At 41.4% G+C, this 26,329-nt stretch overlaps 1 protein-coding gene and 1 long non-coding RNA gene across 6 annotated transcripts in view; one reads left to right on the forward strand and one right to left on the reverse strand.

Moving 5' to 3' along the window:
* The window catches only part of EXOC2 (exocyst complex component 2), a 200,271-nt gene that overhangs the window by 60,516 nt on the left and 113,426 nt on the right, over window positions 1-26,329 (reverse strand). For all 5 annotated transcript variants that reach the window (XM_033216034.1, XM_033216031.1, XM_033216032.1 and 2 more), the window contains 9 exons: window positions 21,678-21,803; window positions 17,474-17,598; window positions 11,016-11,081; window positions 10,696-10,853; window positions 10,164-10,285; window positions 8,929-8,990; window positions 2,197-2,277; window positions 1,658-1,717; window positions 934-995 (listed from right to left, as the gene is read on the reverse strand). In XM_033216034.1, the coding sequence (XP_033071925.1) occupies window positions 934-995; window positions 1,658-1,717; window positions 2,197-2,277; window positions 8,929-8,990; window positions 10,164-10,285; window positions 10,696-10,853; window positions 11,016-11,081; window positions 17,474-17,598; window positions 21,678-21,803 (862 nt within the window). The remainder of the gene's footprint in view (window positions 1-933; window positions 996-1,657; window positions 1,718-2,196; window positions 2,278-8,928; window positions 8,991-10,163; window positions 10,286-10,695; window positions 10,854-11,015; window positions 11,082-17,473; window positions 17,599-21,677; window positions 21,804-26,329) is intronic.
* Window positions 8,420-13,110, forward strand: LOC117086606. Its single transcript, XR_004438474.1, has 3 exons — window positions 8,420-8,496; window positions 12,395-12,515; window positions 13,023-13,110. It is a non-coding gene; the product is annotated as an uncharacterized LOC117086606 (long non-coding RNA).

Consider the following 26,329-nt stretch of genomic DNA (forward strand, 5'->3'; position numbering starts at 1 on the left):
CAAAGTGCTGGAATTACAGGCATGAGCCACCACGCCCGGCCAGAAATTTTTAATAAGTGCTTTAGACTTAACAGTTAACAGTTCAAAGAAGGTCCTAGGGATAACCTGTTAACACGGGCAATGTGAAATTTAATCCGTAATATCAGGGATCTGACTGACAGCAAATTCCTGGTGAAATCATGAGCTAAAAATATGAAATCAAATAAAAGAAAACCTAGAAGAATTAAAAACTTATTGGGTCTCTAGGGAGGTGACAGTTTTATATGCTGAAAAGCCAAAGCCAAAACCAGTAAATAGACAAACATGGATAAATTCCCAAATTGTCAACTGAAGATGTAAGAGGCATTTATTTCAGTATCATCTGTGTCAGAGCATAAAGTACACAGAAGTAACACATGCCAAGTATAATTCAGAAAGAACAGATTTCTTAAAAAAAACAAAAAACAAAAAACAGCACTTTACAATGCTGTCCTATACAACAGCATTATGAAAAATTACTACACAGATTTGTAAACATCAAGAGTTAACATGAGTCCGCTGGAGCTCCAATAACTAAGCTTGACCCACACATAATTCTATCAACATGCTTAGTCTCTAACAAGAGTAACGGTGCCTTCCCCTAACACCAGACTCATACAAATAATCAACTAGGAGTTATATGTTTATATTTAATACTTTATTATTTATAAAACCTGTTCATTGGATAATAAGCTAATCATGTCTTCAATTTGCTTGATACGTCTCTAATAAGGCAAAGATGAGTTGAAAAGATAAACTACAGAAAGAATATAGGTCAAATATTTTTAAAAAACTATTAAATATGAATAATCTTTCTTACTAGAAGTCTTAGGATATAAGACCAAGTATAAAATTTGAGCCTGTGTTTTTAATTCTCCTAAATGCATTAATGAGATTAGTTTAATTTTTACTTACTGTGTAGTATCTATATCTGCATCAGGCTTGGTGCTCAACTGTTCCAGACAGTATATAAAAACCTAAGTGAAAAAATAAGTTTCAGAACTCTCAGAGGAATGAACTCCTAGATATTAATCTATTTGGACATTAAAGACAACTTTACATAAAGTAGAATTACAGATCTCATTAGTGGTGTGGTGTTGTATGCATGCATGAATATGTGTATATACTGTATATGCCCCATTAACGACGAAATATATATCCCATCCACATCTATCACGTGAGTAATGGAAGATTAGAAGTGCTACGTTTTGATCAACTATTAAGCGTGTGAAGATATTTTCGGAAAAAGACGTTTCCTCATTCACTCACCCACATTCTCAACTTTCTGTGCCTGCAAAGCACTGGCTCCAAGAACAATCCTTTACACCCCAGACAGGACGTCAGCAACTAATTACCACTGAATTTACGTTGTGCTCTAACAGAATATGTGTGAGGTACCAAGAGAACACAGGAAAGGGGAGCGTAACGTAAATGAAACATTTGGGTATTGCTAAAACAAGTTGGAATTAATCTTACGTTAAACTTTGTTACCCACTTACCCTAAACTATTATGTCCACAGACAAGATGAAAAAAGAATGCATGTTTAGTGAACGTCGTCTGCAGATGATGGATAGGAGAAGGGTTGACTGATACTTAGTATTATTTGAGGCTTTGGGCATTACTGCTTTCAATTATTACCTGCATTATATTAATGCTTAGTTGGCAAACCTCCTCCTGTGTTTTAGGTTGTTGAAAGACCTGCAAGGAAGAATTTTGATTAAACTTTTTGGACTTTGCTAAGAAAAAAAGGCTTGTTGTGTATGAAGTTAGATATAAACAGTTAAAACGTGCAACACTGCTACAGGAGTGGTGTCCTTCCTCTAAAAGAAGGACACGCGTGAAGAGTGGGCCTACTGGGGGGGTTTCCTCACTGTAGTGACTCGGGCTGGAGAAGACAATGTAGTCCTGGGCTGATGGTCAAGAGCCAGGCCCATCAATCACTGTCCACAAAGTGCGGTCACTGTAACCGCTCTACCTACAACACCTGCACTCACACTTCAACCTGCATCAGCCTGTCTTGGAATCAGACATCAGCACACCTACGCAGTTAAACTAAAAGGAACAAGCAAGCAAAGAGGGAGAAAAGATCTTGCAATACAATGAGTCAAAACTTTACCACTCTGATTCCCAAGGGCTCCTGGGAAACTGTGGAGTCCGAGCGGAGTTCGAATACTTACACTGGCCTCTCCCGGCTTACACTCCAGGACCCCCTTCAGCGACTGCAGAGAACACACGATGCACTGTTCAAACTGACATGGCTGAAGGGAAAACAGCATACCATAAAATTCAAAAACAAGCACTGGCTATGAAGACATATTTAACACAAGTGAATACGGCCCCAAGGTCCACATTTTCCAGATTAATGGAATGGAACAGAAAACACAATCTGAAAAGTAAACTCCTAGTCATTGAGTTTTAGGTATGGCATATGTTTTGTACTTCGTATTTTAGAATGAATCAATCTTGAGACTCCAAAGTATATCTAATTCAATTAAAATAAAACTCAGATTTGACTACAAATTTTCTTCAAAATTCTCCCCTTCTAAGAGGGCAGTACACGATGAGGAGCAGATACAGGGGTTTATATACTGAACGCAGATTCTGAGCTATGATCTGGGACGAGCTCAGTCTCCCAGATCTTCCCCATCTCCGGAACTGTTCAACAAAATTTAATGTTAATAATAATGACCTAGAGGATATACAGGATCTTTATATCAGATAGACTGTAAACAGTCATTTTCTATCTACATTAAGTCAGAAAATGAAACTTGAAAATATGCCCAACCAATGGCATTTCCAGATAAGTTAGAAAGAATCTTAGCTCCTAAGGCTGTTTAGGTTTTCACTTTGTGCCAGGAACTACTCTAGGTAAGGAAGATACAGGAGTAAGTAAGACAGAATTCTCATTATGTGAACATTTCAGGCAGGAGACACGACCATGAAAGTCAAAGTCGACAAAATGGTTTAAAAAAGTATAGAAATAACATAATTCAAAATAATAAGTGTCATGAATAAAAGAAGTAGAACTTGGCCAGGCGCGGTGGCTCATGCCTGTAATCCCAGCATTTTGGGAGGCGAGGCAGGCGGATCACGAGGTCAAGAGATCGAGACCATCCTGGCCAACATGGTGAAACTCCGTCTCTACTAAAAATACAAACATTAGCTGGGCGAGGTGGCGGGCGCCTGTATCCCAGCTACTCGGGAGGCTGAGGTGGGAGAATCACTTGAATCCAGGAGGCGGAGGTTGCAGTGAGCTGAGATCGCGCCACTGCGCTCCAGCCTGGGTGACAGAGTGAGACCGTCTCAAAAAAAAAGAACAGAAAAGAAGGAGAACTCAGAGAACAATCATGATGGGGGTCTGCTTTAAATAGGATGGTCATAGAAGGCCCCCAAGACTGTGAGAACATTGACGCTGAGACGGGAAGGGCAAGGGGGACCAGCCCTTTGGAGGAACAGGGAAGGAGAGGAGCAAGTTCTCAGAGGACAGTGTACATGGCCCACAGAGTGGGCAAGAAACCACTGGGAAAGCAGGACCGCAGGAAGGTTGTGTGTCACAACCACCGAACCTGAGTGCAGGTCTCGAGAGATGGGTGGGGCCGGGTTTCATCCCGAGCGAGACACGGAAGGCGCAAGGCTCAACCAAGCAGCTGTGTGCAAAGCATTGGGAGCGAGAGCCTCTCTTCAACGCATGCATTAATTTTTAAAAGTTTGGGAAGAAAACTGAAGAGAAGAAAGGAAATGACATCTACATACATCTTTTAAAAGACAAGTTTATTTTCTCATGGAAAGGAATCCAGACTTCATGAAAGCTAGAACAGTGTGCCTCAGCTTTAATGTCATGTTATGACTGCATTTGGAAACCACCAGAGGGCATTATAAAGAATACTTAAAAGCGAAAGTACAAACACAGTAATAAAATAAGAAGTAGAGGATGAAATACCAACTGCACAGAAAGCATTTAAAGAGGTAAAATGTTTGTTAGGTTACTGACCTTACTCATCTAACCTACCCACCTCAGAAGGTAACTTAAGATGTTACAATGATAAATATTGCTATAATATTGACAATCGAATCTGAGATTCAACCACGGGCCATTACATGTTCATGTTTGGCCAGGTGCGGTGGCTCACGCCTGTAATCCCAGCACTTTGGGAGGCTGAGATGGGTGGATTGCTTGAGGTCAGAAGTTCAAGACCAGCCTGGCCAACATGATGAAACCCCGTCTCCACTAAAAATACAAAAAATTAGCTGGGTGTGGTGGTACACGCCTGTAGTCCTAGGTACTCGGGAGGCTGAGGCAGGAGAATCGCTTGAACCAGGGAGGTGGATGTTGCAGTGAGCCAAGATCATGCCACTGCACTCCAGCCTGGGCAACAGAGCGAGACTCTGGCTCAAAAAAATTAAAAATTAAAAAAAAAGTAAGTATGTTGATGTTCATGTGTGGTTGTTTAGATATCATCTATTATAATTTGGACTCAACTTTCTTATTAATTTTATTTTTATACCCATACTAATATAATAAGTAGAAACAGAATACTAGAAAGTTCAATGAGTGCTTTCGGTTGAACTGGGAGTAGGTGATAGTCTACACGTTCACTATTTCTTTTTTTCTCAAAGGAAAGAAATAGTCCTATCTCTGTGTATTGTCAGTGAGTCATCCAATTTAGATAACTGTCAAAAGTTATCACAAATCATTCCAGTTCTTCTGAAAGAAGAAAATTCTCAGAATCTCAGAATTATCCAAATTGAAAAAAGGCAGAAACCATTTTCAACATGAGAAGAAAACAGGATGCTTTCGAGTGAGCTGTTTCAGAGCTCTGAAGCTCTATTCAGAGAGTGCCTCAGCTGGGGGACAGTCATAGTGAGGCAGTGCTTGACCCTGGTGTACGTAATGGGATAAGCAGCATTTTTCTACCCCAGGCACAAGGAAAGAAAAAAGTTTTCTCGTCTCAAACAAATGGGACTGGCACTACGGAAATCTTAAGAAAATATACATTTTCTTATATTGGTATGTGATAAGAGGTTAGGGTTATACAACTTAAGTCATGTTCAAAGTCTAAGAATTTTATATACAAGCCGGGTTAAAATACTAATACTCCAAGCTGGAATCTAGACTTGTGCTCTAAGCATTGATTCACCTTTCCTCTTAAGAGGTCCATGCAGAATAGCTAAAACAGACTCAGTGTTATCAGGTCTGTCGTGGTAGGACATTTCTTCAAGGACCTCTGGCTAGACCACATCTTGGCTGACTCTGGACATGCTATTTCCTAGGGCTCACTCATTCGCAAGGTGCACTGGGGGTCCGTTCTTTCGTCCCTGCAGATAGTTATGTGGCTTGTGTGAGAGATCAAATGTGGAATTAGTTATTTTATGGTTGCAGTTGCACTAGGATAAAGTTAAAAAATCAACTACAAAGAAGCTTCCAAAGTAACTATTTCAGAGCATCTTCACAGAAGCTGATGTACTACAACCAGGCAAATGAGGTCCCGAGGCTTCCAGGGAAGTGCACACTAGCTGACCACGTGTACCTGAGGCACTGCCCTGGAGAAGGACCTGAAGCCAATCCCTGTTTTATGGCTCAGAGTTACTGAATATATGGCAGATTTTAAGAATGAGGCATAGGGTCTTGACAGCAGACTCTGCTTTCTCAAACTGAACACACAGTCTTTTTCCATGTGCACATCACTGACTTGAGGCAGGTGTGTCTAACCTGCCTGCACCTGTTTCCTCCTGGGCAAGTGATTCAGTGGACAGTGGCTCAGTGATCCCTTCTGGCCTGTCTTCAAGCGTGTGGTGATAATTAGGATAGGTTTGTATAAAAGAGCTGTGAAAATAGTAAACTGAATGTATTATTATCATAGTAGCCCCAGTGGTCACAAGTATTAATTTAACAAATAAAAATCATTTATGTTTGTTCAGAGCTTTGCAGTTTACCAGGTGCTTTGGTCCACAGGACATCACTGTATCCCACCCACATCACTGTGAAGACGGGTTCTGCTCCTTGTTTACAAACTAAGACTCTAGGGTCAGACAGACCACATGGCTTCTTTAGGATTGAACTAGGTTCGATTCCAAATCAAGTACAATAAATTTCCCCTTCATACCAGTGCTGCCCAATAGGTGTAGAATGTGAGCCACAAACATAAGCCATGTAAGAAATTTTAGATTTTCCAGTAATCACATTTTTAAAAGCTTTTTAAAAATAAACTCATAAAGTCAATTTTCATATAATCTATTTAATGCAACCTATCCAAATATTATTTTTCCCACGAAGTCAATATAAAAAGTGGACATGGCTTACATTCTGTCTTTTTGTGCAGGTGGTGCAGGTCCTTACCTTTCTCTAGAGATTTAGTGTGAGGGAGAATTAACTACAGACTAGTTGCTCTTTAAATACAAATAATTGTGACAAGTAGAAACCCGATCGATTAAAATTTTCTTTCTTTTATAGTTTGAGATGGAAGTTTTGCTCTTGTCGCCCAGGCTGGAGTACAAGGGTACAGTCTCGGCTCACTGCAAACCTCCGCCTCCAGGGTTCAAGTGATTCTCCTGTCTCAGCCTCCCGAGTAGCTGGGATTACAGGCATGTACCACCATGCCTGCCTAATTTTTGTTTTAGTAGAGACGGGGTTTCACCATGTTGGTCAGGCTGGTCTCGAACTCCTGACCTCAGGAGATCCACCCGCCTGAGCTTCCCAAAGTGCTGGGATTACAGGCATGAGTCACAGAGCCCGGCCTAATTAAAATATTTTTATAAAATATAAAGCATTTAAAATAGAATGATAATTGACTTATCAGAAATATAAACTTCCCTAACTCATTTTAAGCATGATTTAATTGGCAAAACATTGTTAGTAAGCATTGCTTTTCTAAATCACCTGGTTATATATAAAGTAAGGTACAATGATATATTTATATTAACTTAAGATAGGACCTTGAACTTTGGAGGAATAGAATAAGTCAAAAATTCCCCAGCCCCCAGAAGACGGTTCATGAGAAGTACAGTTGGCCCTTCATGCCCCAGGTTCTGCATCTATGAATTTCACCAGTGGTGGAACTGACTGGATAGGGAGTCCAAGGATATCGAAAGCCAACTTTTAGGGGCTTGAGAATCCTCAGATCTTGGTATCATGAAGGGGTCTGGAACCAGTCTGTGCTGAGGATACCAAGGGACGACTATATAGAAATTCAAGGGAATTTAAATACTATGCAGGATCATTGCTACTTGACAACCTGACTCATCACTGGTTTGTAAATCTGGGCAAGTCAAGACCATTTCATTCTAGTTTCCTTATCTGAGGCTGAAACTGCTAGTTGCCTCCTAGAATTGCTATTTCTTCTTCTTCTTTTCTTCTCCTTCTTTTTTTTTTTTCTGAGACGAAGTCTCGCTCTGTCGCCCAGGCTGGAGTGCATGGCCGGATCTCAGCTCACTGTAAGCTCCGCCTCCCGGGTTCAAGTGATTCTCCTGCCTCAGCCTCCCGAGTAGCTAAGACTGTGGGCGTGCGCCACCACGTCCAGCAAAATTTTGTATTTTTAGTAGAGACGGGGTTTCAGCATGTTGGCCAGGATGGTCTCGATCTCTTGACCTCATGATCTGTCCGCGTCAGCCTCCCAAAGTGCTGGAATTACAGGTGTGAGCCACTGCGCCTGACCTATCCTTTTTTCTTAATAAGGTAAGACAGAAAACAGGAGCAGCCACGTGCTCTCCCAGCCTCTATTGCTGACAGGGACAGGCATGGAATGTGTTCCGACCAATTAGATGGAGAGGCGATGTAAGCTACGGCTCCTGGGAGGGGACTGGACTTTATTCCTGACAGCAGCCAGGCCACGAGCGACCATGAGGCCAGCCTGAGTAGGAGGCAAGTGAAGGGTCGCGGGGAGAAGGACGGAGGCAGCTCAGGACACTGACCGCATGGCCACGCTGCCAGGCTGCTGCGAGGGACAGAAGTCCCTCCCTGGTGGCAGCCCAGGACACTGACCGCATGACCACGCTGCCAGGCTGCTGCGAGGCACAGAAGTCCCTCCCTGGTGGCAGCCCAGGACACTGACCGCATGACCACGCTGCCAGGCTGCTGCGAGGGACAGAAGTCCCTCCCTGGTGGCAGCCCAGGACACTGACCGCATGGCCACGCTGCCAGGCTGCTGCGAGGCACAGAAGTCCCTCCCTGGTGGCAGCCCAGGACACTGACCGCATGACCACGCTGCCAGGCTGCTGCGAGGCACAGAAGTCCCTCCCTGGTGGCAGCCCAGGACACTGACCGCAGGGCCACGCTGCCAGGCTGCTGCGAGGGACAGAAGTCCCTCCCTGGTGAAAAAGCCACTGGGATGTTTCGGCCGCGGCTTGGCCATCGTCACGGGCACAGCTACCCACAGGACCGCGAGGAGCACCCGTGAGACAAGTGTGAAGACCCGTGAAATCATGAAGATGATTTTCAAATCTAAAAGTCCCAGCTGAAAAGATGAAGATTCTAGAAACAGGTGACAGGTGGCTGCCTGGCCTGAGAATGTATCTGTAGTGGTCTGTGGTGGTTGTTTTGTTTGTTTGGTTTGTTTTGGCTTCAGTGCCAGCAGCATCATCTCTTCTATCCTGCTTTTCTGAAATGCTCAAGTTGCTGAGTAATTCAGAATTAAGCATACTCTGTTTTTAAAAAAGTAATTCAAACAAAAATAGTAAGTTATATAGGATGAAAAAGGTCAACTCTAAAAGAAACCCACTATTTTCATTAATTTTTTAATATTTATGGTTAGTGTTAAGCAAAAATGTCTCTGAGAAGAAAAACTTTAAGAAGCTTATATTTATTTCTATTTAGAGCTGCAACATATGGAGCATATGCTCCCCTATTAATATGATAAAACCATTTATTTTAAATACACACTAACGACTAATAACTGAAAAGAATTTAAACTTACTAGAGAAGTCAGTCCTTCATTATCAACAATCCAGTCTTCTTTTTCAGCTAATCTCTTTATTTCTATATGAAAAGAAGCACACAAATACATTTTATTATATTAATTTCAGTACATTTTATACAGATTAAAAATTTATACAGGTTATGGTTTTTAATTGTTTTATATAATAGGTTTGTAAAAACTTGATGAAAGTAGGCAAAGAATATAATTTTGGTAGACTTGAAGATTTAAGTACTTATTGTTCATTGGATTATTCTAATAAGATATTAATGTAAATAAAAGTTTTTACTGCATAGCCCAATTTGGGGAATTCTAGGTTAGACTTAATGACAACTTGAGACAATGATTTACTATTTATTCAGGATTCTTCACAACACTAGACATGTACAAAGTAAGTCATACAGTATTTTTTTTCCTAAACTTTCTGATGAATAATTCGGATGTTTTTTGAATCCTATGCATTCCTGACAGGGGCAGTATGATTCTCAGTTGGCTAAAGGAATGCCACCTGCTCAAACCTTCAGCGTTGGGCAGGCTCAGGTTCCTAGGTGAGGAGGAGGTAATAAACTGAGAGGGGAATATCCAGCCTCTCACCAGGGTTCCATTCCCTTCCCGTTTACACAGTGTCACCCACCAATTCTGCAGCGGTGTAAGCTTCCTACCGACAAAGCCTGATAGTAGACAGTAATGGCCTGTGCCATTTTAGCAATATTCTCGACTATTTTTGAAAATATTTAATAACCAAAAGGTTGCTCTGTAAAGAAAACCTTTTTTTTAATGATTTTACGTAGAAAAGCCTGAAAAATTTAAAAAGTATAAAGAAAACAAGACTCATCTATGATTTCTAGAATCCAGAGAACCAACACTAACAGCGTTTCCTTTGACTGGACACTGATTTCTACAAATTAAAATTTTAAAACATACATCCATATATTTTCAAAACTTAGACCCTATGTTTTCTACTTAACATTTATCATCAGGATGTTCTTATATCTCTAAACATTTTCAAATGTATCCATCTTAGTTTCTGCATGCTCTTAATTCTCAACCAAATTGATTTGAAAACACATCACAAAAAGAAGAAACACTCCAGCAGCTAGAAATAAGATGAATTAATATATTCAAATTTCCAGAAGAATAATTTTCCCTAGTTTTCAAAGATTTGGAAACTGAAAGGAGGTGGCACATTCAGATAATTGTTGTACAGTAAACATCACCAATTTATCTGAACACACCTTCCGCCGTGTGCTGCAACGTGACCATTACGCAACGTACTCGGAGATCCAAAATGAGATCCTGGATGGTCTGTAACAGGTCATTAGGAATTTCAAGGGCAGTCAACGATTCATGAGTAAGTCTGCGAACACATACATCCAAACAAAAGTGAGCAGAGTGGGATCGCAAAGCAATTCCTAGCATCACGTTCACTGTATAATAATTCCTCATGGAGCTTGCAGGCTACAGCATGAGGCTGAAAACAGAAACTGACCACAGCAGGGATTGTACTATAAGAATAATCCTGAGTTAAACAACGGAGAAGATGCATAAACAGAAGAACATTCTCGTCCAACATAAAAACCAGGAAGAGTGAGGAACTTAGCTGTCAGATGATGAACAGGAAACAGTGGAGGCAAAAGGACAAAGAGAAGGAAAAGAAGAATTTCTTCTTTACTGAACGTATTAAAAACATTCCATACTGAGTATTTTCTTTCCAAAAAGTTAAAAAAAAAAAGGTTCCCCTTTCTCTGAGAATGTGTCCGCATTCACCTTACGGTCTGGACGGCGTGAGCGAGCCACTGCCCGGAGAGCTCGCCCTTCACCTCCCAGCCTCCGTACTGCTTGGCTTCCCCATCCCGGATGCTGAGGGGCAGCAGGGCTCCACGGGCCAGCTTCACCAGGGAGTGCATGGCTTCCTGAATCATTTTCTAGAAAACCAGGAACAAGCATAACTGCATTCTAATGTAATTAATTGGGTTACATTAACTAAAAGATGATGCCTGGGCAATAACGGATGTCTTGAATACAAAGTGAGAAAGGAAAAACCCTAACCTTTGAAGAAGCCGACATAGTTATCACCCCTCACTCACCTTAAAATCATTCTGTCTTTGCCTCACATTCTTTGATCTTTCAATCTGACCTGACTTCTCAGCAGTCTTAAAAATTAAAAAACAAAATAAAACGTGTTAGAAATAATTTATAAGAATAAGAAATGCTTTAGCACTTGTACATAAAGAGAACATTAAATGATTATAACTTGATTAAAAGAAATGCTTAAGACATAATCTATGTTTCTGATTAAAGAATGATTAATTAGAAAACCTTTTTTATCTCAATAAACGTTATTTATCTTTCTAAAACCTTTAAGTACAATTCCCACAAATTAATCTAAGAGTTATGTTGAAACTACCAATTTTATAGGTGAATTTCATCTACCATTTTCATCAACAATGTCGTATGGTTAAACCACCAAGCATCATAGCCATGAGAACACTGTCAGCATCATTTCTCATTAGCTAGTAAAGAAACCAAAGGAAGCCTAAACTCTGAAATCTGTCATTCTATTTTTAAATACTGTAAACTATGGCTCTTCCTTCAGAGATTTTCAGTGTAATTTAGGATAAAATACCTTCTATCATTCTAGAATTAATTTTTGTTGGCTTACTGATATAACTCATGTTTTTTTCCAATGTCTCTTTCTCCTTAATGTATGGAAAACTACTTTATATGGACTAAAAGAGAAACCTGTTCAATTGGATTTCAGCGAACTTTTTATTCACAAATTTTCTACCTAAATATTATTATATAAAATACCCTAGAAGGACAAGCCTAGGAAGCTTTCTAAATAAAGAAGCATTAACACAATTATACAATGTAAGATAAAATTCTGACACTTCACTGACATAACACAAAAGTTAATCTTTAAGGTTAAAACGCTCATCCATTATTGGTTAATGCACGACAAGTCAAGAGACCTTTGAAGTCAAGAACACTTGCATTATAAATTACCATGATATTGACTTTAAGTTAATTTTACAATGCAAGCAATGTTATGTGCATTGTATATATATTTATTTCTGTATAAGCTATAAAAACTGCATGTAGGGTTAGTTTATATAATGAACATCTCAATGTAAGTAAAATATGGGTTAGGACTGTTGGGCGTTTTCAACAGAACTATCAGACACACCTGACAAAAAACTGGGCAGCACAGAAACAGGCAAACATCCTTCAAACTCTAGTTCCCATTTTTAAATTTTATATTAAACTATGCAGCTTTTATCATTTCTTTCTTTGTAGAAATACATTTTTGTCTTGAAAGAATTAAAGGTATGTATAAAAACGAAACCTGCAATGCATCTCAATAATCATTCAAAAAGCGAACTCCTGAGTTCATTGGTCAATAACACTCAAAATTCTTTGTACCCCAGGGCTTAACTTATACATTGATTTTTCCTTTATTTTTAAGACAAATCAGAAGGAACTGAGGTGTTTTAAGCAGGGGAGTGCTGTGAGGCCTACATTAAGAAGAGGGAATGAGGGGCCAGTGTGCGAGCATGACCAGCCAGCAGGAGGTTGCGGTGGCCCAGGTGAGCACAGCCAGGCTGAGAGAGCAGCAGGTGAGCCCGGGTGGCTGAGACAGGCTGCCTGAGGGAGAACCTACTGCCCTGGGTGCTGCAGTGAGGAAGGAGGCAGGCCCAGAGGGACTCCCACCCAATGCGCACCCGCCGGGCTAACACCAGTGGCTCTGAACGTCTGTTCAGCTGGTTTCCGTATGCCCAGTGTGACAACCGGAGTCAGAACACGGGGGGTAGTATGGGGTGTGGGCAGAGAGCAAATGAACGCCCTGCTCGCTGAGGGCATAAAGCAGATGAACCTCCTGCTCGCCAGGTGACAACCGGAGTCGGAACACGGTGGGTGGCACGGGGTGTGGGCACAGAGCAAATGAACGCCCTGCTGGCTGAGGGCACAACTGGCTCTCTTCTGCGTGTTGCAGCTTCTTAGGTCTTAGGCGTGGGCGCTTTTTATCTTTTCCGTCTGTACTGTCTAGTTTGTTCCCATGGCTTCAAATATCATTTCTACCGAATGCCTTCCAGACGCCAATCTCCAGCCCAAATATCTCCTCTGTGACCAGATGTGAATACTGAGTAACTCCCAGGAATCTCAGTCTACCACATTATCAATAGAAATCTGAAGCTTCCTCCAAGCACGCTCTTCCTTAGGTCTTTCTGGCTTGGCAAATGGCACTCCTGCTCACTCAGGAGCCCACTGGGAGCAGTATCAGAATCCTTGCTCTCCTCTCCCTCATCTGAGCACCACTTCCAAAATGCAACCAAACCTACCAACTCGTCTCCAACTCCACTGACAAAACCTTCATCGAAACCACCACTGTTTCCTGCCTGGATGACCTCAGTGGTTTCCCCCACATTTGTCCCCACCAATTCATTGTGAACACACCACCAAGGTGGGTTTTTTAAAACTGGAAAGCTGGCCTGTTCCCCGCCCCATGGTCTGGGATGAAGCCGCTGCCAGCTATGCCCGTCCCTGCCAGCCCTCCCGCTGCTCAGGACGCTTCCACCCGTTGGGGCTTCCTTCCTTTTCTGATACGCTGAGCTGCCCTGCTAGTGCTGTAGGCATCCTTCTCGCTGCCTGAGACCTTCTTCCCTGCCATCCTCTGTGTGGTTGTGTCCTTCTCTTGTGCCACATGTCAGTTTCAATATCACCTCCAGGGAGAGGCCTTCCCAGACCTCCACTCCATTGCTGATAATCTGTCTTACAACCCTATTTGTTTCTTTTATAGCTGTTACCAGAATTTTTAAAATAAAAATTTAAAAAAATTATTTGGGTTCTGTCGCTAGAAGAGGAAAGGTCATGCTTATTTTGGTGACTGTTTTATTCATATTGTAGATATGTATGTGTGTAAATGTATGTGTATGTCTACATATTGAGTGTACATGCATGCATTTACACACGTGTTATATTACGTTTACATATATGTATACATGTGTAGATGACGTGTTGTCTGTTGTGTGTGCATGCATGTGTGTGCATGTGTATATAATGTGTGCATGCATGTGTCTCAGTACCTTTTCCCTGGTGAATAAACGATTGCCTAGGGTTAAGGTTCTCCAAGACCTACTTGAATACACTTAAGAAAGTGTAAATGCCCCGAATACGCTCAGTCCCCACATGAGAGTGGCCCTGGGAGGCAGCTGTGCCAGGAGTGACCCTATGACACGCTCCTGAAAAACTTAACACGCCCAGTTCTTCTCCTGGAGGTGAAGATGTCGGTAAATGGGATGAGCAGAGACTGGAGAGCTTTGTGTGGAGGTTGGGGGTTAGGAGGACTGCTTTGCTTGTTGAATTCAGACACTGCTGCGGAGCCCAGCACCTGCTGGAATGTCAGGAGCTAAATCTTTGTCAAGGACCTTGTGATGGTTAATTTTGTGTCATCTTGGCTGGGCCACAGGGTGCTAGACATCTGGTGACACATTACTCTGGGTGTGTCTGTGAGTTGTTTCTGGATTAACACGCACATCAATGCACTGTGCACTCTCCTGGATGTGGGTGGGCCTCACTCAATCAGTTGAAGGCCTGAACAGCTGATCCTCCCATGAGTCAGAGGCACTCCTCCTGACTGCCTTCAAGCTGAGACACTGTGGGCTTTATGTGCCTTCACAGTTGAACTGAAACATGCGCTCTCCTTAGGTCTTGAGCCGGCTGGCATTCAAACTGGAACTGACATCGTTGGCCATCCAGCTGGGCAATGCATCCTGCAGACCCTTGGGACTTGTCAGTCTCCATAATGACATGTGCCAACCCCTCACAATAGACCTCTTCGCGTATGTGTGTTTGAGTGCAGGTACGGCATACGCACCCTATTCTTACAACAGACCTCTTCACGTATGTGTGTGTGAGTGCAGGTACGGCATACACACCCTATTCTTACAACAGACCTCTTCGCGTATGTGTGTGTGAGTGCAGGTACGGCATACGCACCCTATTCTTACAACAGACCTCTTCGCGTATGTGTGTGTGAGTGCAGGTACGGCATACGCACCCTATTCTTACAATAGACCTCTTCGCGTATGTGTGTGTGAGTGCAGGTACGGCATACACACCCTATTCTTACAATAGACCTCTTCGCGTATGTGTGTGTGAGTGCAGGTACGGCATACGCACCCTATTCTTACAATAGACCTCTTCGTGTATGTGTGTGTGAGTGCAGGTACGGCATACGCACCCTATTGGTTCTGTTGCCCTGGGGCCCCCTGACTCACGCTGACTGGCTCCACGGTGCTGCGGAGGGAGGCACAGGCCAGTATAAAACTGCGAGTGTCTGTCAAAGGGCATTTCTCCTGCTTGTATCCTCCACAGTACCTGACACCAAACTTTGTACATAGTAAGATTGTGCAATGGGAAGATTATTTCATAGTCATTTGTTCTATTACACACTTTTAAATCAAAGAAAAGAGTGAAAATCTGTTGTTAAAAAATATATAAAAATTAAGGCTAAATTTTGCCACAACAATTTTGCCCAACAAACAGGTGTTCATGATGAAATCTACTGGAGAGTAATTTTGTAAAATCCAAGGACTTGTCTCCAAATATATGAAAAGTAGAGGGGGAGGGGGCTAGTTGTGTGGCAGACCGCTTTCAGTTGTTACTTACTGTTTTAATTTAATAAAGAGTTGAATATCTCCAACACAATGGATTATGTAAAGTTTGCCCTATTTTTAAAAGAAAATCTAATTTTGGAATATGTAGGCATTTAATTTACATATTATTGAGTTATGTAACTTTTTAAAATGCTTACTCTTAATATTTAACAATTATTTGGCTGTTTTTAAAGATTATCTAAAAATACACTACATTTAAAATATATCTAAAGGTGAGATCTTAACCTACTATTAACCATTTCGTTAACTAGAAACCTTAACTCTTTCCTGCACACACAGACCAAAACTACTTTGTGGTGAGAGCAACGGATGGATTTCACTGTTTTGATTCACATTTGTTACTTCACATGGCCTTCACTGGCTTGAAGAACTGACTATTTTTTAAACTGTTGGAAACTTCATCTAAATTTTTAACGGATGGGCTCTTAATACAACAAGATAATTTTATCACAAGAAAAATAAGGAAATTCAAGTAAATTGTGTTTAAAAACTATCATGCTTTCTTGTGTGAGATTAAATAGCTAGCAAAAGCCCCAGAACTCTTCCCAGAATTTAACCCAGCATCTGGGTTTCACTTGTAGACCCGCAAGGGGAGCAAGTGTCCCCAGCTCCTCTGCTCCTTCATACAGCCCTGCGCTTTCCTCCAGCTCTTCAGAAGAGGGCACATGGTTTCAAAACATGCCCACATCTGCAGAGCAAATTACATGTAATTAATAATTACTGCTATAAGCTTTTACGTTTATAAACATAGGTAGAAATATCATAGGCATATCCGATTCAGCACAACCAACCAAGAGTCATTTTTTCATGTCAACATTAATGTTGTGCATGAGTTCTGAAGTAGATCATTTATTTTTCACCTACAACCAAATATTTCATTCATATATTTGCTATATAATTAGGTATCATCTGTAAGAAAGCAAAACATATTCCCTTTTCACTACAATACCCTAGATCAAAAATTTTTAGGAATCTTATGACTCAAAAAAACTGCAGGGAAGGCAACTACTGTCCATGTGTGGTGGGCCACCTGCAGGAACTGAGGCGAATGAGGGAAAAGCACTTTGCTGGAAATAAACACTATGGTTTAAAATCCATGTCCTAAAAGACTAATTTTTTTTTTTTTTTGAGATGCATTCTCACCTCTGTCGCCCAGGCTGGAGTGCAGTGGCGCAATCTCAGCTCACTGCAAGCTCCGCCTCCCGGGTTCCCGCCATTCTCCTGCCTCAGCCTCCTGAGTAGCTGGGACTACAGGCGCCGCCACCACGCCCGGCTAATTTTTTGTATTTTTTAGTAGAGACGGGTTTTCACCGTGTTAGCCAGGATGGTTTCAATCTCCTGATCTTGTGATCTGCCCGCCTCGGCCTCCCAAAGTGTTGGGATTACAGGCGTGAGTCACCACGCCCGACCCTAAAAGACTAATTCTTTATATGAGTTGATTCATCTTGACATTATTCAATTCTACTCCAGCAGTTCATCAGTCTACTATTTTCTAATGTTACAAAATTCATCATTTGTTCACAGTTTACCACACACCACCCAGAATTGGGCCTGACTGGCATTATCTCAACTCAGAGTCCCTGAAAAGAGTTCCAGCTTTCTTTTTTCTTTAATTGCCTATCTCATTTAATCCCTACAACCACCTTTTGAGACAGATGCCCAGACTATTCTCTTTTTGCACATGAGGAAAAGTGACTTGTTCGAGGTCACATAGCTACTAAGTGACAGGGCTTTATAACACTTTAATCTTTGACGATGGCTAGAGATGTTGGGCCCCTACATTTTAAAAACTCACTGAAATCTAACATTTTTAAGACCAGAAATGCACAGTGACTCAGCTCCACCTCTAGTCGGGTCCGTATACACACCTCACTGAAGAGGCTTCCGTTAACGTAGGAGATCCAGAGCTTCCAGAAGTTAGGCAGCTGGCTCAAGACGAGTTTGGTCAATTTTTCAACAAAGGCCACCCTGTGGGGAGTTTTGTATCTCCACGCTAAGGGGGAAAAGAATAAAACACTATGATTATACTTTTGAATCAAGAAAACATCTTTGAGCGTATTCGTGCACCCCCCTCCACCCCCCGCCAAAACTCAAACATGCACTAGGAATAGCCTGAGTCTGCGTGGAAGCTCGCAGCCCACTTGGCTGACACTCGTCACCAGACACTCCCGCTTTCCTCCTTGTCCTCTGGCAAGGAAGAGCCCCTCCCCATCACGGCTGACCAGCAGGCCAGGGCGAGGGACCAGGCGGCCATAGCCTCAGGACCGGGAGGGCTACCGAGAGGAGGTGCTTTGACTTGTCAGCCTTGTCCTCTGGATAGTATACGTCTCTTCAAAAAGCCATACCTTCCAACTGCAAAGGCAGGCAAAGGCAGGGGCTCTCTGCAGTCAGTTGTGAAATTCCAGCTAATATCAGCCTGCGAGAAATGCCATCATACACCCCCGGAAGTGAGAATGCAGGAAGGCATCCAGTTGTCACAAAGAAACATTCAAGTGCAATCACATACTAAATAACCCCACCAATAATCAAGAAATTTAAGAAAAACTAGAAACATTGAAACCTCTTTGGCTATACATCATTTAACACAGCTATTGTTGTCACTGGGAAATAAGGGCTTAGACTTCCTGTGGGAAGAATAGGTTCATGGGAATAAAGCAAGTGTAGAAATTCAGGACCCACTACCCATCTCCTCTGCCTCCCCTCTTTCTTTTTACCCCCAGGGCCATGCCTTCGCCCTGCTCCCTCCCACCTGCCTCCTGCCCCGCACTCCACTCGGTGGCCATGGCAGGGGCATTGCAGGGTCCACCCTGTCCAGTCCACAGCACAGCAATGCCGCGGATCAGGCTCTAACTCCTACTCAGCAGCTTCAGGGGCAGGTGGACTCCCACGAGAACTTCCATTCCCTCAGCCAGGCTAACTGCTAGCTTCCTTTCCAAATACCCTCAAGCAAAAGGATTTGCTGTTGTTAGTCCAGTGAAGGAGGGGCAAATGTGATAAACTGTCTTAAGAAAATTTATGTCTATTTATTACTTTATATACTTATAAATTATTAATATATTTATTTATGTAATTATTTTATTAACGATTTAATAATTTAGTTATTTGATCAGGTAATAATGGTTAGAAAATAACACTTGAAAGGCACACAGTGAAAAGTCTACCTCCTGCCCCACCACTCCCACATGCCTAGCTCCCAGCTGGAAGAAAGCACTGTCACTAGTTACTTATGACTCTTTCTGAAATACTTTTTATATACACAAGCAAGTATAGATGTGTTTTCCCCTCCCAACTGTTCTTCACACGTTTCTGGTTTTACACAAATGAAAGCCACACACTCTTCTGAAGCTTGGCTTTTTCCATTTAGCGAGGTGGATCCTGGAGTTCTTCTGTGTTCAAACGTAAGGCAAAGGCTTCCTCTTTTTCTCCCCACAGCTCACTGCCTTTCACGTTTTGGATGTATCGTAATTTAACAAGTTCCCTTCCAATGGACAAGACTGTCTTTGGTCTTTTGCAATTAAAATTAATGTTTCAACCAATCACTGTATACCTCCATCATTTAGCACATGCTCAAGTGTAAGCGTAGACAACTTCCAGAACAAGAATTGCTGAGACAGAGAGCACCTGGAGGTGTAATTTTGACAGGCATTACTGAATTGCCCCCTAAAGCGGTCACTGACACTTCCACCAGTGTGACGTGAGCAAGTAGTGGCCTCATCAATGAACACACATAGAAAACCCAAAACAAAATGATAAGCACTCAGACTTTTTGCCAACCTCATATCTCATTGCAGTGTTACACTCCCTTTCTTCTTACTATTGTGAGGCGCAGTGTCTGTCCACACGCGTAAGGACCGATGACACTTCCTCTGTGCAGGCTCTAGAGCCTCTTCATTTATTAGCCCTTTGTCTATGCTAGGGGTTGCAGGAAAAAGTTTACATTCATTTTCACAGGTGTGAAAGGAACGGTTCTTTAGTTAAGGGCACACTGTAAACTTTTATTTGTTTATTCCGACAATATTTACTGAGGATGAACCGTGTGCTTATCATGTGGCTCCACTCAAGATCAAAACTCACTCTGAACCAGGCAGGCAGCTCAGGATCCAACAGAACAGTCAGTTAACCTCTGAACGCTGAACCAGGCAGGCTCTGCCTTCCCAGCTCAGGATCCAACAGAACAGCCAATTAACCAATTGAATACAGCACGATGGCAATCTGAGGTGAACGAGTTTCATCTGGAGACAGTAGTTTCGGTCTCTTCTCCCCACAGTGCTTGGTAACGCCTGTTTTCCAGATGGCAGGCGGCAAGACTCAGGGCGAGGCCATGGCTGTGTCAAGGGTCCAATGACAAGGTGAAAAACAGGACACGAAAATCTAAAAATGGAAGCACTGAAAGATTTGCCTTTGACTGATCTGGATGTTTGTCTCCACCAAATCTCATGTTGAAATGTGATCCCCAATGTTGGAGGAGGGTCATGGGGGCGGGTCCCTCAGGAATGGCTTGCTATTCTCGCAATAATGAGTGAGTTCTCGCTCTGTTAGTTCACACAAGATCTAGTTGTTTCACCCATTTCCCGTTTCCCCTGAGAACACTCTTGTCTCTAATCCTGATGGAATGCCATATACATTTCTATTACATCAGGATTAGAGACGAGTTCTGTTGAGAAATAATTCCAAGAACAGTTTTTATATTTTGTTTTCACATTGAAAATCAGCGAGATTTGCTTCAGCCTCACAGAGCGTGTTTATGTGAAATTAAGTGGGCATCAGCAGTGCGCTGCACCTTTTTCCCTCAACGGGAAACGGGTTAAAAGGTAAAAGGGCCTGGCGTCTCCATCCTCTCCCTCGCTCCCTCTCCTGCTGTGTGACACGCTGGCTCCCCTTTCGCCTTCTGCCATGACTGGAAGCTTCCTGAGGCCTCCCACAGCAGATGCTGGTGCAATGCTTCCTATACAGCCTGCAGAACTGTGAGCCGATAACCCTCTTTTCTTTACAAATTACCCAGCCTCAGTGTTCCTTTATAGCAACACAAACAGACTAACACAGCTTAATATTGCAGCAAATGGATTCTTATATGGTATCTTTCCCAAGAATAATGTTTCAAAAGATCTCAGCTCCTCTGTGCAATTACCTTGAACATTATATAATGTTAGCCGCTGTCCCACAGAATGTAGGAGCAAACAGTTCTGAGCTAACATTGTTTATTCTAACGTTTGGTGAGCTGGGAGAGGAACGAGAATCAGACAAGAAGAAGGAATACCAACAGTTATGGAAGCCTTTCATTTAGTACAAATAAATCATCCAACTTTAAGGTGCTCTTATGATGAACATTCATTTATATTAATAAAACCTTAGAAAAATTCCCTACTGCAATGCTTGTAAGAATAACATAAGACATTTTAAACAACTTTAGAGGTATCTGAATTTAATATAATGTAAGATATTTCTATTAGTGTATTTAGGTTTCTCGTATCTGTGACTGAGATCACAAACGGCTCCTGACTAGTGGCTCTAATTGGGTGCATGAATGCCTGAAAGTCAATCATGTTGTATCTCAAATAGGGAAACGGTAAATATCCACTCCAGAAGGTTCAGAAATGCAACATACTTAAAATTCTAGATGCTTCATCTTAGGAAAAATTATTAACAATTATTTTATGGTTAATTAACAACCAATCCCTCTTTCCAAACCAAAGTTTAAATTTCATCAAAAACGGTATGCTGATACTACTTTGTTGCAAATTCCATCTTAATGCAGTTCTCACAGAATTTTTTTCTGTGGCATTTAAAAAAAAATTCAACCACAGAAAGAGTAAAACTAGACTCGAACTAAATATGTTTAATAAACACTGACCTGCACCCAATGACTTAAAAATCAAGTAGCATTTCTTTAAATGTAGTATATATTTTAATTATTAAATTACTGGTAGTTACTATAACAAGCAAAAGAGATGATGGCTGATAATACTTAGCACTGGTAACAACACAAACCGGGGAAGTCTCCAAGAGATGAATGTTTGAAATTACACGGTTACAAATTTAAAGGACCCAGTGGCAGTCGAGGGAGATACTCACTGTCGTCTCGACCAGACTGAAAGCTGCTGCGCCTCTTCAGGGACGCTGTCTGACTGAGATGGCCCAACACTGAGGGACGTGTGTCATTATCGAGATCCAACATGGGGCTGTGCAGGCCTGGGTTAGCTGGGGAAGAAAGCAGAGTTTTCTGTAGGCTCTATGTACTCTTGCTTAGTTGATTTAATGGACTGCTTCTCTGAGGCTATTTCTTGCTCAACTGCTCCACTCTTAAATAAAGCAGTTATTAAATAAAATTAAAAACTATTTTCTCTAAATAGATTTTAAAAGTAATTCTCGGTTCAGCAAAACTGGGTGGTGGTGGGAGGATAAAGCTATAAACACAAAATGTAGCAGGAAAAATCATATTTTGCAAAACAACTTTTGGCACTAGGAAAGAAAGTAATGGAGTTCGGACTCTTCTGTTTCTTTAAATGTAGCTGACTGACACATCTTTGTAGCATAAATCTCCTTTGACCTCTCCCTTAATGCCACACTTTACATTTAAATCCCCAAAGTGCACCATTTGTTTCTTGGACACATGTGATTTCACTCCCTATTGCTATTCTTGATGCCAGTCATCTAGTGTGGATCCTTTTCACCTCACACTTCATATTCCAGAAGCCAGAACATTCTACTGCTATCAAGAAATTGTCTTTATTGTCTCACACTCAAATACTGCTTTTTTGATTCTCTTCTCAGAGGTCTTCCGGAAAATAGGCAGGATAAAGTCTACCCCAATGTTTTCCAATCCAAATTAGGCGGAGAATTAGGAAACAATTTTTCCAAAATGGATCACAAAAGCCATTAGGAATAGAATTCCATGTTGCCAAACCAGTTAGTAAGGACATTGGCTTGAAGTGGTAAAATTTACCTTGTTAGTCTAAAACACCACTCTAAGCTCTTTAGCTGAGTATTCAAAGAGCTTTAAAATAAACTGAACTCAATGTGCATTTACAGAGTATTTACAGTAGTGTGCATAGGACACTTAAATATTCTCCCTACAAAAATGCACCTTACATTTTCCTGCCTTATTTGCTATCCTTTCTATTGGAAAGGCCTCACTCATTTTTTTCCTCTTCATCCATTTAAACCCACATCCTGAAAGACACCACTTGAAATACAGCTATGACACAAGGAAGGTCACGGTCACGGTCACCTCTTACTCATCTACCTAAAGTGCTACCTATATTTTCTGCCCTTTGACAGCAGCGAGAATGCATATAATTTAATTGACTTCACATTCTACCGTCTGTAGTTCATTAACAGCTACGTATTGCCTGTCTCCACCAAAGACTGCTGTTTCCTCAGGGATAAGAAGTAAACGTGTCTCCACGTTCCCCACAGTCACGGGACCTTCCACAAATAACCCCCGCCACAGGTAGTAAGTGACTGACACTAAAAACATATTTTTTATTTTATAACTGAATAGAATATTAAAAGCCTATGGATTTGTTTTCAGGTGCTAATATAAAACATATTTACAAATTAAAGTAGTATTTTTGTGCCTCTGATAATGCAAACTATTCAATAACATTTAACAGGTATTCACTGAGCACCCTCCCACATGCGAGGAACTGCAGGCCCGGGGATAAAGTGATGAATAATATCTAAGGCCCTGCTCTCAAGATGTTTACATTCTGGTGGTAGAGGCAGAAAATAAACCAATAGATAATAAACAACAAAACTATAGCAAAAAACCGCTAAGCAGAGGAGGTAAATAGTGACTGTGCGGTGAGAAAAGGCCTGATCTCAGTGAGGCCGCTGGACGTGGCACACTATATAACCCATTATGTTACCAAAAAAAAAGTGATACAGAGTAAAAAAAATACAGTGAAGAAAGTATTATTTTTCTAATTGACTTTTTTCATACAAAAATACATTTGTGTGTGAATGTTTTAGTGATTTATGACATTTTCCTTTGAAGTTTATACAGGTATCACTTCTATCAGTTGTGGGATTCAGGAAATTAATATCAAAATATGAATTTTCTAACATACTTTAAAGAGAAAAATAAAGGGGCCCAAACTTAGCATCACATTAAAAATACATATAAAAACTTATAATTTATATTAAAATGCACACTTCTAAAGTATAAAAAACGCTTTAAAATGTTACATTTCACTTACTCTTGAAGGTTTCAGGACTATGAATTTGTGATTAAGAAGGAAAACACTTCCTAGTTTCCTAAAAGTACGCATATACCATTTCTGCAAAAAATACAATTATTTCAGAAAAAGTTTTCTCCTCATAACTGGTATTTGTATAACTTTAAATTGTTTAATATTAAACCATTTGTATAGTTTAAATACATCTTGAGTTTTGCAGTGGTTAAAAGATTGATATCTTTTTTCCTTTAATAACAGAAACTGTATTACTATGCTTTTGTTCTATTAGAAACCACATCATCAGTTTTCTGTATCAGGAAAAGAAAGGTAACCATGAAGGAATTTTCCAGTTGGTGCCCTGGCATTACCGTAAGTACAACACAGCAGCACGGAGCTGGAACAGCACATGCCCCTCAGGACTAACCAGCGTCTGGAATACATTTGGAGGATGTATTTTTGCTGAGTGTCCAGAAGGTAGCGTTTCACAGCTGCGCACAAATGCGTAATATGCCCTGTCAACTAAACAGTGGGTACCAGCTTAGAAATGTATTTCTCTCCCTAACACTGGCATTTTTCTGACTGTCAAAAAATGATCTCAGAAAGAGTTATTTTATAGAGAATTAAAAAGCTTATGTTTTGAAAAGTAATACAAACGTTTTAAGTATCAGCTGTCATAAATTATGATGAAGTGTCCAAAAAAAAGCTCAATAATTCTGACACTCCTCTTAAATTACATGACTTAGTATTTCTAACTCACAAAATTATTACAAATATGAACTGGTTTCATGGTAAGCATTTCTATTAAAAACAGAAAAAAACATACTTTCTATAAAATATAAAATCATCAAAAGGCTTTAAATATTTCATGTATCAGTCTATTTTGTCTTGTTTCACCTTACAATATGATAGCAATATCTCATTTAAAAAAAACTATACACACTACCTAAAGCATATGGTGGTCAGGTGCATTTTTTTTTTTTTTTTTTTTTTTTTTTTGAGATGAAGTGTCACTCTGTTGCTCAAGCTGGAGTGCAGTGGCATGATCTCGGCTCACTGCAGCCTCCAACTCCCGGGTACAAGTGATTCTCCTGCCTCAGCCTCCCAAGTAGCTGAGACTACAGGCATGCGCCACCACGCCCGGCTCATTTTTGTATTTTTAGTAGAGACAGGGTTTCACTATGTTGGCCAGGCTGGTCTTGAACTCCTGACCTTGTGATCTGCCTGCGTCAGCCTCCCCAAGTGCTGGGTTTACAGGTGTGAGCCACCGTGCCCGGCCCCGGGTGCAGTTTTTAACATCCCATAACAACATAAAATTGTGTTTGACTCTGCCCTTTTCAAACTAATGCTGCATTGATAGGAGTTTTGAGAGGTGACTTGTTTTCTTGGCAGTAAATTTTCTCTAGAAATTAACTGTTCCTAGAATTTCTTTTCTGGATGAAAATTTTTAAAAAGCCTTTTTTCAAGTAGGAAATTATTACCTTTGGCCCTGCTGAAAAGGTGATAACTATTTTTCATTTGGGCCAATACTACCAAATTGTTCCCCAAGTTTGAAATTGAGGCAGGGACTAATTGTATTGAGAATTTTCAGGGTCATGCAGTTGGTATCAGGTTTTGTAGCAGCCCACGGAGCCGCTGACCTATCCTGTAAAATATACCTGTAAAGATTAGGGCTTCATACTATGCAATTTTAAAAGTCTTCTTAGCTATAAAATTCTGACTCTATGACTCAAAGTTTAAATCCGAAACCTGAAATCACCACCGAAAACAACACAGAAAAGACATTGATTCTGATCACTATTTGTACAATTTAGGACCCTGATCAGTGGTGGTGTCATTTTAAATGTATAAAAAGTTTGCCTCTACACATGGAGCAAGTGTGAAAATTGTGTCTTAAAATGGAAATTACAAAGCCTGTAATCCCAGCACTTTGGGAGGCCGAGATGGGCGGATCACGAGGTCAGGAGATCAAGACCATCCTGGCTAACACGGTGAAACCCCGTCTCTGCTAAAAATACAAAAACTAGCCGGGCGAGGTGGCGGGCGCCTGTAGTCCCAGCTACTCGGGAGGCTGAGGCAGGAGAATGGCGTAAACCCGGGAGGCGGAGCTTGCAGTGAGCTGAGATCTGGCCACTGCACTCCAGTCCGGGCGACAGAGCGAGACTCCGCCTCAAAAAAAAAAAAAAAAAAAAAAAATGGAAATTACATCCCAAAAATACTAAAAGCAATTAAAAAAGTAACAGTGTGGCTGGGCGCGGTGACTCACGCCTATAATCCCAGCACTTTGGGAGGCCAAGGCGGGCGGATCATTTGAGGTCAGGAGTTCGAGACCAGTCTGACCAACAGGGTGAAACTCCGTCTCTACTAAAAATACAAAAAGATTGGCCGGCGTGGTGGCACGTGCCTGTAGTCCCAGCTACTCGGGAGGCTGAGGCACGAGCATTGCTTGAACCTGGGAGACAGAGACTGCAGTGTGCCAAGATCCCCTCACTGCACTCCGGCCTGTGAGACTCTGTCTCAAAAAAAAAAAAAAAAGGCACAGTGAAAACT

This window comes from Trachypithecus francoisi, unplaced genomic scaffold, assembly GCF_009764315.1.
Source record: "Trachypithecus francoisi isolate TF-2019V2 unplaced genomic scaffold, Tfra_2.0 Lachesis_group10, whole genome shotgun sequence".
NCBI classification, from domain to species: Eukaryota; Metazoa; Chordata; class Mammalia; order Primates; family Cercopithecidae; genus Trachypithecus; species Trachypithecus francoisi.